At 38.7% G+C, this 15,132-nt stretch overlaps 1 protein-coding gene, 1 long non-coding RNA gene and 1 pseudogene across 2 annotated transcripts; 2 read left to right on the top strand and 1 right to left on the bottom strand.

Moving 5' to 3' along the window:
• The first annotated feature begins 3,742 nt into the window (after window positions 1-3,742).
• Window positions 3,743-5,050, top strand: LOC145234147 (zinc finger MYM-type protein 1-like). Its single transcript, XM_080098916.1, has one exon. It carries the CDS (start codon window positions 3,743-3,745, stop codon window positions 5,048-5,050), a length of 1,308 nt encoding a protein of 435 aa, XP_079955042.1.
• A 1,139-nt stretch (window positions 5,051-6,189) lies between these two features.
• LOC145234148 (SCAN domain-containing protein 3 pseudogene) lies at window positions 6,190-7,970 on the top strand (annotated as a pseudogene).
• A 6,152-nt stretch (window positions 7,971-14,122) lies between these two features.
• LOC145232462 (uncharacterized) lies at window positions 14,123-15,132 on the bottom strand. The gene is made up of 6 exons (XR_013860881.1): window positions 15,011-15,132; window positions 14,788-14,848; window positions 14,612-14,659; window positions 14,501-14,548; window positions 14,397-14,440; window positions 14,123-14,326 (listed from the first exon to the last, which is right to left on the bottom strand). It is a non-coding gene; the product is annotated as an uncharacterized LOC145232462 (long non-coding RNA).

A 15,132-nucleotide genomic window follows, 5' to 3' on the forward strand; every position in this document is an offset into this window, starting at 1 on the left:
AAGATGTGAAAACAATGTAAGCAGCTGCAGCAAGTCGAACCCAAAGCAGAACAAACCACACATAAACAAAAGTTAACTGATGTTGAAGAATATGTTTTAAAATTGCATTCCTTGCACAAACAAAAGTAGGCATTTGCAGGCTGCAAAGGGCACCGATAGTTTGTTAATGTACAATGTTATTGCAGGGAGATATTGAAGGAATTCGAAAATAAAGATGATCCTGGCTTGCCAGAACAATGTGGTTTGGTTTCAAGGAAAGTGTTTGCATTTTCAATGGTACAGCTTTGTTAAATTAAAATAATCATAATCCCACTGTATTCGTTTCAGGTTAGATCAGGAAGCAAACAAAAAAGAGAGAAGGCTACACATCCAGGCAAGATGGTCACAATTCCATCCAGAATATTCAAGATACTTGCTATCTGGCACAAACAAGTTAAGAATGATGTTGAAGCCACCAGGTTGTCAGTGGAACAAAAGTTTGTTGCATCATTGATTAAGAAATATCCAGGTAACAATTTACATTCTTCATTTAAATAAACACATCTGTTTGTAAGTTCATTTAGCACCTGAAAAGAAGAAATATTAATTATTATCACATTAAGTTGCCCCGAAACTCTACCAGTAGTTTGTTAAATCCAGAATTGAAAATAAATCTTACAATTGTGCTTTATCTTATATATGTATATTTATATTTCTATGTATATATGTAGTCGGCCAATCAGTATCGTGACGGCTGTTAAAGAGCATGAGAAGAATCAACAAAAATATTCATGAAGTCATGCAACGTTACAATGCAATGGATAGCATTCCAGAAAGTCCACTTCCCAGTGCGTTAGATTTGCAAGGAATAACTGCCCAAGATGAGTTTGCAGACAGTTCAACAAGTGTTCGAAATATCATTGATGCATACAACATGCTACTTCGATCACAGGAGAAATTTGTAAGCGAAGAAATGCAACACACACTTCAATTTTACAAAAATGAAATTGAAATTTGTGTGGTTTTTTTTTGACAACAGTTCAAGCAGAACACAATGTTTATGTGACCACTCACATATACAAATTAAGGCAAAACCTACGAGGTTTATTGGAGCTCTTTAAAACATTTATTGACATAGATGCGTTTATACCTCAAGAGTTAGAAGATATTGTTCCTGGTATGGATACTGAGGAAGATTTGTCTTCCGGTGCAGAATCAGACACTGATTGTGATTCAACAGATGATGAATAACGTAGTAATGGGGTTTTCCATTCAATGCGTTAAAATACTGTAATTTGTATTACTTCTTCTAATGACAACAATACATCATTTCCACTGTGTGCATAAGATGTTTTGTCACATGTTTATTCAGTAAAGCAAAACATCTGCAAGAGCCGCACAGCATAAGCCAGCGAAGGGCATGCCCGCTTTAAATGATTTTATGCTGTAAGCCCGGGTAGCGCATACGGGCTCCAGATCACAAACGGCTTCAGGTAAATTAAAACGGGTTGCACAGATCAACTCTAAATTAGGCCCAGTAAGCTCATACAAAGTTTCGTTTGAATCTGATATTGGAAAAATGAGGGGCGTACATCATAAGCGAACGAAGGGCATGCCCGCTTTAAATGATTTTATGCGCTGTAAGCAGGGCCGGATTTACCAATAGGCTAGGTAGGCTGAAGCCTAGGGCCTCGACGTCCAGGGGCCTCGAAATTCGGTTTCGAAGTTTGTAATTCTTTTCAAAACTTGACAAGTTTAACCCCCTTTAAACCCTAAGTATATATATATCAAGCTTTTCAGAATAGAAAATTCTATACACAACTGGTTTCAACAACGTTGTAAACAGTCATTATTACTAGTGATGCACCGAACCCGCCTAAAAAGGTTCGGGCCGAAACCGAATATTCGGCCCTGAGGCCGAACCTAAAATCCCCATTCTTATGGATGTTTTCAACTGAAACTTTTGTTGTTGATACGAGTGACCTCAATTATGACAAACCAAAATAACTTTCACAATGCGTAAGCTTTGCTAAACTTGTAATATTTACAACGTGGCTCGTAATTTATAAATATAACAAATAGTTAATTTATGATGTTTCGTATGGGCGAAAATGAAATTTAAGGCTTCGATTCCATGCAACAAAAAAGTTCGGTTTCGGCCGAATTTTCAAAAAAGTTCGGGCCGAAACCGAAACATTGGAAAACAACAGATTCGGCCGAAATGTTTCGGCCAACCGAAACTTCGGTGCATCACTAATTATTACGTCGTTTGCGTCATAATAAAGGCAATTATTACGCGCATTCTGCTGAAAGCTTCTGTTAAAGTACCGTAGTCTTCTCTGCAAAAAAAACAGTATTGGCAGTTGACATGCAGCTGAAATAACTAATAGACATTGTGTTGCTTACAGTTAATGTGGTAAATTATATGTTTTATCAATTGAAATTTACTAATGTTATCGGCTTATGTCTAATTATTAGACGTCCTGGTATTGCTTATTTCCTCATTTTTGAACCTTAAATTTATTATGAGTAAAAGATTTGAAAGTGGAGCTAGCAAGCGCAAGAAATTTGAAAATGATATGCTAAAGAAGATAAAATCAATCACTGCTTTCATACATCAACCTCTGACAGAAGCAACAGGTGCTGGCAGTGAAGTAGGTGCCTTGACGCTTTTACAAGAAAATCATTGTGGCGAAGCTGATCAGCCAACTACTAGCATTCAACCAGAAGAAAGTTTTACAGAAAAAGCATTGCAGAACGTTGAACTGCAACCTGGTGATGAGGAAGGAGCCATGCCCAGTGAAAATGAAAATACAAGTTGACTTCAAAACTCAGTAGTTGCAAAGGGAGGGGTAAAAGAAAGACTTTAGAGTAGTGGGGATAGTCAAAATTTTCAATTCACACCTGGTGAAGTAGATCAATCCCAAGGTATTACAGGTACTTATGCAGATGATGCCGAACATAGATCTACACATACACTGAGTTTAAAGGACGTTGGTTTGTGGAAAAAATTATCAAATGAAGAAATAGCCTACTGGATAGAGAGAGGCCCTTCTGAAGTTCAGCACAGTAGTGGTCCATTTTCTAGTTCCAAACGAGTGTACAAAAAGCAATCCAGGTTTTGCACAAAAACTCTGTTTTTTGCAACGAAAGTCAATGGTGAAACATATAGCAGAGAGTGGCTTGTATATTCCCCCGCAAAAGGACGCGTATGTTGCTTTGTTCGTAAACTCTTTCCAAATCATGCATCTTCTTCGGCTTTAGCTTCTGATGGTTTTGATGACTGGCACAACACTCATCTTAACCAAGCTCATGAAAACTCAGAAAAACACACAAATGCCATGTTAAACTACCTAACAAGGAGGCGAGGATATACGCTTACTTCAAACGAGGCTTACCTTTTAGAGGGGACAATGAACGATTTGGATCTCCTAATAACGGCAATTATCTTGGTCTTTTAGAACTAGTGGCCAAATTTGATCCATTTTTACTTGCTCATATCAATCGCTATGGAAATTCAGGATCAGGAAATCCCTCTTATTTGTCAAAAACTATTTGCGAAGAGATGATTCAGCTCATGGCCAAAAATTTAAAGAGTCAATTGTGGCTGACGTAAAAAATCGGGATATCTCAGCTTTCTACTCCCGATATTTCACATACCGATCAGTTAACTTTGATTATCAAATATGTGTCTCCTGTAAACGGTTTGCCAAGTGAGAGATTTATAACTTTCCTTGAGCTGAAAGACCACTCTGGGGTAGGCATGGCAGATGTAGTGCATAAATATCTCACTACTGAGCTTGAGCTTGATTTTAATAAATGCCGAGGGCAGTCTTACGACAGTGCTGCAAACATGGCTGGTAGATACAACGGTATGCAGCAAAAAATCCTAGAAAGAAATAAATTTGCAAAATTCATTCCATGCGCAGGTCGCTCCTTAAATTTAGTAGGCCGCTCAGCTGTTGATTGCTGTCTTGATGCAGTGAACTGTTTTGGCATTATCAATGAAATTTACACCTTTTTTTCGGCTTCCACAAAGAGGTGGGCAGTTCTAAAATCATTTTTGCAACCTCATTCTAAAGTGCCTAAACATTTGTCAGATACTAGGTGGGATGCACATGCAAAAGCCACGGAAGCTATTTTGGAAAGTTACAGTGCCATCACTATTGCTCTCAGTCATTTGCACTCCAATGTAAGTGAGAAGGGTGATACCAGACTCCATGCTAACAACCTTTTGCAAAAAATGGAAAAATTGGAATTTGTGATTATGTTGCATTTTTGGTCCAGAGTGGTAGGTCGTTTTCACAGGGTTAGCAAAGCCCTTCAGAAATCTGAATTGTTATTAAGTACTTGTGCCGAATTGTACAGTTCATCTGTAGACTTTTTAAGCGAAATTAGAGATGAGTTTTCAAAAACAACCTTGCCGAATATGAACTACAGAGCTGCCACTAGGAGACAAAGAAATGCACCTGACTCTTTAAATGAACTCTCTTCAAAGGAAAGGTTTAAAATAAATTCCTTTATCCCTATGCTCGACGCACTTAAAGCCAATTTAAGAAGAAGAGCTTATGTGTACAGTGACATTGCAGAAATGTTCCTCTTTCTTGCTAATCTGAAAGCAAGTAAGGTAAAAATTGTACGAGGCGTAAAACTCTTAATAGAAGCGTATCCGGAAGATGTTGACCCGAAACTTACTGATAAAATTCTACATTTTCATTTGTACGTGAAACAAACACAAAACCAAGGGCATACCGGTACAGAAGAGCAATCTATTTCCTTGTCTCACGCAGACCTCTATGAAATTATGTGCAAGGAAAAAACTAACACTGCCTTTCCTAATGTGGAAGCAATATTAAGACTGTTTCTAAGCTTAATGGTTGCTAACTGCTCAGGAGAGAGATCTTTCTCAAGGCTCAAAAGCATCAAAAATAAACTGAGATCGACAATGTCTCAAGAAAGGTTGTCCGCACTGAGCATTTTGTGCATTGAGAGTGACAAACTTAAACAGATAAATTTTAATGAACTTTTGCACGATTTTGCTTTGACAAAAGCTAGAAAAAAAATTGTTTAGCCTAGTCCTACTCTATTTCAGGGGTTCCCAAACTTTGGTGGTCTGTGGCCCAAACAAGCCCCACGAGAGGGGGTGCAGCCGGTGCGCCGCACCGGGGCACATGAGAGTCTAGACCAGTGGTTCCCAACCTGGGGGTCGCAGAGCATTTCATAGGGGGTCGCGAAGCTATTGCTCATGCAACAACAAAAGTGAATGTAAGTAGGGCGAGGTACCGGTGCGCTAGTAGTATGTGCCTTATTGTGTGTCACTCATCCAGTATGCGTCCACTGTGATGTAATAAATATGACTGTAGGTCCTACACTAAGCGTTCAGTCACTGTAGCGGCCGTAATTTATTTAAAAATCTGCACAGCCTGGATCTGCACCGACCGCCGCACTAGGGGGTTTCCTAATTTGTCTTGAACGCAACACTGTCTGCCTGATGGTACAAATTTCTCCTTGGTTGCACAACAGCATTGGTTCTCTGTTAAACGAACAGAAACGCGTCACAAATCGGCAACAATACGCACATTCAATATGGCCGATAAACTTCACTTAGGAATATGCCACGTTAAGAAAGTCAATACTTCTTAAATCATACACAAACAGTATTACGACATTTAACTTATACAATTTACACATTCAAATTACGTACCAACTTCTTAGGAGTCCAGGACAGAATTACAAGCACTTTGACGGACTAAGACGTTTCAGCATTTTAATAACTTCAGCATTTTAATAACATTTTAATAACTTTTAAGCTTTCATGTTTTTATAGCTGCACATAATTCACTATATTGTTAGCACATAAATATCTACAAAAACTACATTAGATCCACCACAACTGCAACTACTAAAAAGCCTGCTCACAGCACAGAAAGAAACTGTAAAACGTGGCCAGCACAAGATTGCGACACTAATGACATCAAACGCATTGTTACGTTTGGAGATTTCTAACCAATCCTGGCAGACGCTTTGTTACGTCATAGTCAATGAAGTCATATCACTGGTAAACAGAGAAAGAAGGCACATTTAAGCAATTCTCGCTGTAACAGTCACTGTAAATTGAAACTCTATTAACAAAGTAGCCTTGTATATTAGACAACAGAGATCAGTCAAGACTCGAGATTGCTAAAAAATAGTTAAAGGGAGCATCGTTCGATGGAGAAAAAACGAAAATACATTGAAGAGTACATTAACCTCGACTTTACTTCTTTATTGACCAATGGTGTTGAGAAGCCACAGTGTGTTCTATGCAACGTTGTTCTTAGCGCAGAATCATTGAAACCATCAAAATTGAAACGCCATTTGGAAACCAAGCACCCTCAACATGCTAAAAAGGATGCAGCATTCTTTAAGCGCCATGAAGCTGGTCTCAAGCGGCAACGGCTTGATGCTACTGGAAACTTTCATCAGGTAAATGTGGCTGTACTTCAGGCGTCCTATGAAGTCGCACTGGAAATTGCCAAAGGAAAGAAACCTCACACTATTGGGGAAACACTTGTGAAACCATGCTTGTTAAAAACAGTAAAGCTGGTTCTCGGGGATGCAAGTGCGGCGAAAGTTAAACAAGTCTCTCTTTCTAACAATACTATCAAGAGACGCATATCGGATATGTCCAAAGATGTACAGTGCAAGTGATACAGGAGATCAAGGCTTCTCCGATGTTTTCAATTCAGGTAGACGAGACAACAGATGTTAGCTCATGCGCTCAGCTTCTCGTTTTTGTCAAGTATATCAATTCCGGTGACTTCAAAGAGGAATTTCTTTTCTGCAGTGAGCTGGAAACTACTACAAAAAGTGCAGATGTTATGAAGAAGATTACAAGTTTTTTTGAATCTGCCCAACTTGATTGGACAAATGTTTGTGGAGTTTGTACCGATGGCGCCCCTTCTATGTTGGGATCGCAGTCTGGCTTTCAAACACAAGTCAAGGGGCTTGCACCTGAAGCAAAGGGAACGCACTGTTTCATCCATAGATATGCACTTGCCAGCAAAACATTACCAGCTCAACTAAAAGATGTATTGAATTCTGTTGTGAAAATCGTAAATTTTATCAAAGCAGGAGGTCTCAGCTCACGTCAGTTCAAAGAACTTTGCAAGGATATGAACTCAACACACGAAACGTTGCTTTTCCACACAGCTGTTCGTTGGCTCTCCAAAGGGAACGTTCTTAATCGCGTTTATGAGATGAAGGTTGAGATTCAGGCATTTTTAGAATTTAAAAATAAAAGGGAATTTTTGTCATACTTCAATGATGATAAGTGGATGAACTGCCTGGCTTATTTGGCGGACATATTTGAAAAATTGAACTGCCTAAATCTGAAACTTCAAGGGAAAGACACAAATATTATACAACTCAATGATAATGTCAAGGCATTCGTCTCAAAATTGAAAAACTGGCAGCGAAAAGTGCATATTGGGAACATTGCTATGTTTGACAGATTGTCCAGTGTTTCTTGCATCGAAGAAACGGGTGAAGAGTTCGAAGATTTAAAAAAATTGATTGTGGCACACCTGCAGACCATGGAGTCCGAGTTCCAACGTTACTTTCCAGAACTCCAAGAGCAAGAAGCTATACTTGTTCAAAATCCGTTTTCCGTTTCTTTGGTTGCAAGTGGCATTCCTGATGAAATCCAAGATCAATATTTTGATCTTAAGAATGACTCATCTGCTCGAATTCGCTACCATGAAAAGTCACTCTCTCAATTTTGGTGTGAAATGTATGATTCATACCCACAAATTTCTAAGCTGGCTTTTCAAGTGTTACTGCCCTTCGCTACGACGTATCTATGCGAGAGTGGTTTTTCAGCTCTTCTACATATGAAAACGAAGGAAAGAAATAGAATGAATGTGGAAGACGACATGAGACTGGCTCTGTCTAGCACCCAACCTCGAATTTCACGGTTAGCTGCAGACCTACAAGGTCAACCATCACATTGATTTGTCAATAAATGCAAGAAAACATTTTTAGTGCTGCCTTTCTAATTATGCATTTAGGAAAGGATATAAGTGGGGGTCGCGGTATCTAAGAAAATTTTTAAAGGGGTCACCAAGACAAAAAGGTTGGGAACCACTGGTCTAGACTCTCTAGAGCAGGGTTTCCCAACCTGTGGTACGCGTACCCAGTGTTTTTTTAAGGTGTTTTGGGGGACCGAAACGGTCCCCCAAATTTCTCCAGCGGTTTCCCAAAATTCCCGTCTAAGCAAATATGGCTATTTTTTGGTATTTAAATGAAACACTTGCGGTCCCTCAAAACTATTTAGCGGTCACCCAAACCAAACCTTAAAAAAACCTGCGCGTACCACTAATGGTACGCGAAGGGTTTTCAGGTGGTACGCGAGTAGCTTCTGTTTAGTTCACAAAAACCTCGATTTGCAACTTTATATTTTGAATCTGGTTTTGTTTACAAAAAAAAACATTCCCTAGGCCTATTTTCATTGTTACGTAACCATTCCTGTTGTTTCGCATCATTACGATCTTCAAAATACAGGTCATGTCAATTCTCAACAAAAAGCATAATTGCTACTTGCTATGAAAAGCCGAACAACGCTGTGGCACGGTGGGCGTTAATTATGCCAAATGATTGCTCTTGATAGATATCATCTACTGTTTTGTAGCTTAAGCTAGCGTTGAATGAAATATGATTCAAACAAATTAGTTGTTCTGCAAGAAGTGCTACCATGGTACGCGTGGCAGTGCAGAGCGTCCAAGTGGTACGAGATCTTAAAAAGGTTGGGAACCGCTGCTCTAGAGGGCCCATAATTCTTAAGTTGAAAATTACAAGGTTAAATGTGTACGTGATTTATAATTGTTTTAAAACCGAAAAAAGTTAAAGCTTATTGTCGAATGTGGATGTGTTTTAGTGCAACTCTATGCTACACGCTTCGTTGCGCATTGCACAACAATTTTTTGATCGTTACGTTGGCGCACACGCGAATTGTGTAGTGATCTCTTTTCGGTGCCGTTCCAAGTTTTTTTAGTGTGTCACAGTTGTGTTCGTTATTTAGTAAGGATTTGCAATTTCAACAGAGTTTAAGTCGTGTAAATTACAATATGAATTGACACATCGGTCTATTCTGAACACTTGGTTAGCTTAAGTTCATGGTACTGTGCATTTTGAAGGTCAATAGTTAGTCTCTTACTAATGTATGTTGTTTGTCGGTCGTCTTGATACTTTGCTTTGCTGTCTTGTGCATAGCCATCCCATATGTGCTTAGTGTATATCTGATTGCGACTATGTGACGGATGATTGTGTTGGCTATATAGGGCAAGTGTTTCTGCACATTCCATGGCGTTATAATGGCATTTGCTACACATATTTGATTGGGTCAGTTCCTTGCTCAGGGGTGCGCAACATGCGCCCACAAAGACTAGTGTGTCCGTGAACATGTTCATTAAAATATATGTACTGGTGGCCGTGACGTAAATATAACACCTTGGCTAAATATTTCGATTTTCAAACTGATATAAGATGATTTTGTGTTACTGAAAAGAGTATTACCAGCCCTTAGTAGCCATATGCGTCAGACTTTTTGTCTTTCTATTGTGTGTGAACAATGCGAAAAAACAGACACGACAAGCGTCACAATAGAGAAGATGACGTCTTAAACAGTTACGACTGATCTTCACACTATGGAGCTCAATCAATTTTTATAAGTATATGGTTTGTATCCATAGGCGTCGATTTTTTAGAATAAATTTTCTTTTGTGGGGTGGCAAAATTTGGTCAGGTTAATCCTTACGTGATCAAACCACACCACGATACTCGTTAAGGTTTGTAGAAAGTCACGTCACAAATCGTCCATCAATATGCGTAGTTATGACGTCACAATGCGTTAGTTATGTGATCACAGCAGTGTGAGTGTCAGTGTACTGGTTTGTGGCGGGAAAAGTGTATCTCGTGCTGGGTAGCGTTATTTATCCGAAGTAGTGTGGTTCAAAAGGTAACATAACGCACAAAACGCAACGTAGCATGTGATACATAAACAGAGATCTGTAAATTAATTTTACATGTTCAATTTTGCAAAAGTATCGAATTGGCATTGTAGTTTCGACACGAAATTTGCGCACATGGGTGGCCGCTGCAATTAAATTTTCCGTGCATGGAAATGGAACTTTGTGTAACAATATAATCTCCAACTGCCAATAAATGATAAGCTGCAGACAGTGCACACTGTTTCGACCTATAAGGTCTCATCAGTGCAGCTGGTGACGAGAGATCGGCCGCATTGGCTAGTGTAGCCATTCAACGGCACTCCAGTTTGTTGGGAGCACAGGGTGATGCATGGGGTTGTACCCTGTGCTCCCAACAAACTGGAGTGCCGTTGAATGGCTACACTAGCCAATGCGGCCGATCTCTCGTCACCAGCTGCACTGATGAGACCTTATAGGTCGAAACAGTGTGCACTGTCTGCAGCTTATCATTTATTGGCTCTATATGCTTTTACATAAGAATAACTGATTATAACAATAACCACTAACTAACACACTTGCTATTCAGTCATTATTATGGTCATTGTTGCGGACAAATTCACAATATTTAAATATGATTTCTATACTTCATTTCCCAAGTGCAACCATGCGTTACGTCTATTCCCAAGTGCATTGTCTTTGTTAGTCTTGGGTCAATCCTAACTTCTAAATGTGTCATGTGACTAAAATGTGCTTGGACTCAGCCACACCTTGTTCTAAAAGTGCAGTTTCTATGTGTTAGTGCAGTAATCTGTTAGAATCGGCTTAGTTTAAATGTTTGTGTGTTAACCAAATGTCAGCAAGTTTACAACCATGTTAATGTCTTGCCATGTGAAGTGTTTCTAGTAACTTATCGTTTCTTATTATTGTTTGAATGTTTAGACGATAAAGCCAACACCATAATGTCAAACACCTAGGTACTGTGAACTTCAGAAATCTCAACTGCTTAACTGTTTCAACTGTCTCAGTTTCTTCTATTCTGTACAGTCTTGACATCTACTGTGGCACAATTGAACTGTTTTGGACCTTGGATACGAACTGTATTTGTTGTCATTCGTGCACTGTTCTTGCACCTTCATCGCCATAATATAACACAGAAAACCACAGTTTGTGCAGTCTAGAGCAGGGGTCCGCAAATACTTTTTGGCGCGACCCTATAAAATTTGCTCTAAATTCTCGCGACCCAAAAATTTTGTTAGCATTTAAGGAAAATACTAGACATCAATATTAAGACTGCTATTAAACTATTGTCAGTTGCTATTTTCACATAAAACAGTAAGGCAAACGAACGTATTTATTCTAACTAATGAGAACTGTGTGCTCTGTGTTGAGAACAAAGCAAATCAATTCAAGATATAATTTGAGAAACGCCAGCCGAAGATCGTCCTCTACTTCTAGTCTTGATCCGTATTTGCTTTCAATAAGATAGTGCAGAAAACGCAAGACTGCTTGCACAGGTGCGCTTAACTTATTGTATTGTTACATAGACTGTACGTAGTCATATGTAACAATGCAATAATAATTAGGAGGTTAAAAAAAGCTGAAATTTCATTAATACTATAGATACAATGCGTATATTCATGGAAATTTAAAATGTTTCGCGACCCAGACCGGAAGGTCTCGCGACCCACTATTTGCGGACCCCTGGTCTAGAGGGCAGTTGTGAATTACTGACTCATTGTACCTGATGATGGTACCAACGAAGACATTAGCCTAGGTTTGCCTAAAGTGAGCTTAGGCCGTGACTAGTCCTCAATTTTTTGGACGTCACATCATTTCTGAAGAAGCCAGACCCCTTTCCAACAAGAAAAGGTGTCTGAAATCTGTTGTCTGGCATTAGTGGTGTTGCAAATACAATGCCTGGATCAAATTCTAGCACATCCTCTCATGAGGATGTGGACGGAGTGCTTCAAGAAAAGTTGCATTCCTTGAAATCATCTCGGAGTGGGCATTTGGGTGCTGTTACCAAAGCCGAAAACAATATTTGTAACTTGATGCTAGATGTTTCCAATGTCAAGGAAGTATTAAGTGCAAAGGAAGCGTTTGATAGTGCACTGACAAAGTGCTTGGACTGTTGCAAGGAATACCATTCTGTGATTTCAGATTCACTGTACTCTCAGAAACAAGAGGCAGTGGATAAGATCAAGTCCCTTGAGGAAAGAGGGGACAACATAAATTCTATGTATCAAACATTTCTACAAAATGCTGCTGTGGAGCTGGGTTCTACTGGTGGGCATTCAAAAAGCTCACATCACTCAACTGGGTCAAGATTAAGCCTATTTACATGATCGGGTTAGCGATGCGCGTTAACCCGCATAGAAATCTATCGCGGGTATTCCCCGTTGTAACCCGCTAAGCACTTCGATTTACATGGCGCATTTTCGTAACCCGCTTGTTTGGTACATGCTTCGTGTTTTTTTTTTATTTGTATATTGCAAACGTTTTTAAAACTTGGATGTTACAAAGCATTGTTTTGATGTACTGTGATGTTAAGATTGATGAATTTAGAGCTTTCAATTGATAAGAAATGGACACAACTAAGGCTCAATTTTACCTCTTGTGTTGCAAATACTTGCTGCAAGTGTACTCAGTTTTTTTCTTATTTTCAAAAACGTCAAAGGTCAAGAAGGGTTTTGTTTGCAGTTTTATCAAAAACAAAATCTAATCAGCCAGAGAAAAAGTTGAAAAGAATTTAGATGTTACCAAGGTACTATGCATTTCACTGCTGACTATTTCTTAAGTTATAGGTCTAAAATGTTTGTATTGCTTTAGATCACAAGATTTTTGGGAAAACATTGTCAGGAATTTTGATGATTCCCAGTGGATAAAACATTTTAGAATGCGCAAAGATGACTTTGAACGATTAGTTGGATTGGTCTGGAATGAAATGAAACCTGGTTAGTTAACAAATTTTTTTTTTTCTGTACTGCTGTATTTTTCAGACGAATTTGCTGTTAGACAACCAATTGATACAAAAAAGCGTGTTGCCATCGGATTATACAAGCTTGCATCCTCTGCTGAGTACAGAACCATAGGTGAACTGTTTCTGTACATAACTGTCTATTGTGGCAAGTTGTGAGAATTATATTCTTGTCTAAAACAACTAAAAACTTGCTTTCATATCAGGTTGTGTAATGCCCTCGTAAAACAGATAACAAATCACATATTTATGCCTGACAATGAAGAGGCCCAAGAAATAGTCACACTTTCCTCAGGTATGAGAAAATATGTTTTAAATTTGCAGGGTGTATATAATTGCTCTTTGTTCCTAGGTAATGGGCTGTATTGATGGTAGCCACATAGCAGTAACTGCTCCAGTTAAAGTAAAAAAGGATTACACCAACAGAAAAGGTTGGGATTCTTTGGTTCTGCAGGGTGTTGTGGATGACATGTACCGGTAAGTAAAGTTATGTTTTATTTGTTTACATGAGGTCACTCGATTTTTTTCAGTTTCAGAAACATTTCTGTAAAAATGCCAGGAAGTTGCCACGATGCTACAGTCTTCAAGAACTCTGGATTATTTAAAAATTCCAATATGCTTCCACAGGTTGGTATTTGATACCCATGGTGTTTTAGTAATAAACTGAGGTTTTGATTGTTTTGTTTTTTTGTTCAAAGGTCCCTATTGTAATTGAGGGATTCCGTGTGCCATTATTAATCCTTGGTGATCCAGCATACCCACTGCTTTCCTGGTTAATTAAGCCATTTATTGGTACAAATCTTTCAGCAGAAAAGGAATCTTTTAACTGCTATCACAGCAGTGCACGAATAGCAGTTGCATTTGAAAAAAATGCATTTGGAAAACTAAAGGCACGATGGCGTATTTTAAGAAAAATTGAGTGTGATATAACTTTTGCTCCAAAAATCATTGGGGCTTGCTGCATATTACATAACATGTGTGAAGATTTAAATGTGCCCATTGCTGATACTGTGGGTCGACTGCAAGTCACTACTGTTGTGCCTCAGCAGCCAGTTAGTCGTCCATGTGATGCTGCAGACCAAGATGGTATCCTATGCAGAAATGCTTTGCTGTCACATGTTGTAAAATCATTGCCATTGCGTGAATCTAGCCGCTTCCTTTAAATGACCTGCTTTGTTATGTTAACAAAAGTGCTGTACACTTACATTGTTTTGTGAATTTTATTCTTCAGGTATAGTTGAGTCACTGAGTACCTCAACAACCATAGACTTAGTAAGTTCAGCCACACCACTTGCGAAGTCACTTCTTATTTCGGTCATTATTTCTCTCATTAGCTGGCGATCCTTTTCACAATTGTCATTGTAAACCTTTACAAGTGTAGAGAAGGATACATCTTCAGATGATTCTGGAACACACACATACAAATACTGACATGGTGTAGGTTTTGCTAAACTAGTTAATAACAATTCACTCACGATTTGCACGGCGTTTTTTTCGTGGTGGCTGTTTGGTTCTGCATCTAAAAGTTGAAACAATTAAAGGTAAACGTTAATTTTTAAGATTTAAGTTCATTTGCTACCTGCACTCTGTGAAGTCTGTGGTTCTGCAACAGGGTTATCATTACTTGCTGCAAAATAAACATACCAAACATTTTAATGACTAAAAATCAAGATGTACTGTTCAGCAATACCTTCAGGTTCAGGTGTGTCGATTCCTGTTTCATCTCCTACTGTATCATCTGCATTTATTAAGAAAGTATGAGACTAAACTGAGTTACCAAGTGTCCCTAACTCATGCAGTAGAATTTACATGTAATGTTTAGAAGGTAATATACATCAATAAATGTGTATCAGCTTGAAGTCTTACCATCTGCATCTTTTGCTTTACTTGGTCCGGCAAGTGAATCCACCCCACTGCTACACATTGCCTGAATAGTTAAAAAAACCTCTCTTATTTGGACTTTGCCTGCCTATACACGAGTATTAGCCTAATAAAGTATCCACCACAGTAAAATGTACCATAAAGGTACTGTAATGTAATTAAACTTTGGCTTGCAGCAACAATAATATAATGTATAAAAAATATGAACCTTTGCTGTTGGTCTGTGTTGAAATAGTGAATTCATTTTTGCGTAAAACTCCCACTGGGTTCCTCTATTAGAAGCACCAGAAGTGTTTAAAGTTATTTTGATTTTATTGTATGCTTTTTTGA

The sequence above is a fragment of the Phallusia mammillata genome, chromosome 6, assembly GCF_965637545.1.
Source record: "Phallusia mammillata chromosome 6, kaPhaMamm4.hap1.1, whole genome shotgun sequence".
Classification (NCBI taxonomy): Eukaryota; Metazoa; Chordata; class Ascidiacea; order Phlebobranchia; family Ascidiidae; genus Phallusia; species Phallusia mammillata.

Excerpts from the sequence above, each read along its gene's own strand:
- LOC145234147 (XM_080098916.1), top strand. The coding sequence starts at position 3,743 with ATGGCAGATGTAGTGCATAAATATCTCACTACTGAGCTTGAGCTTGAT.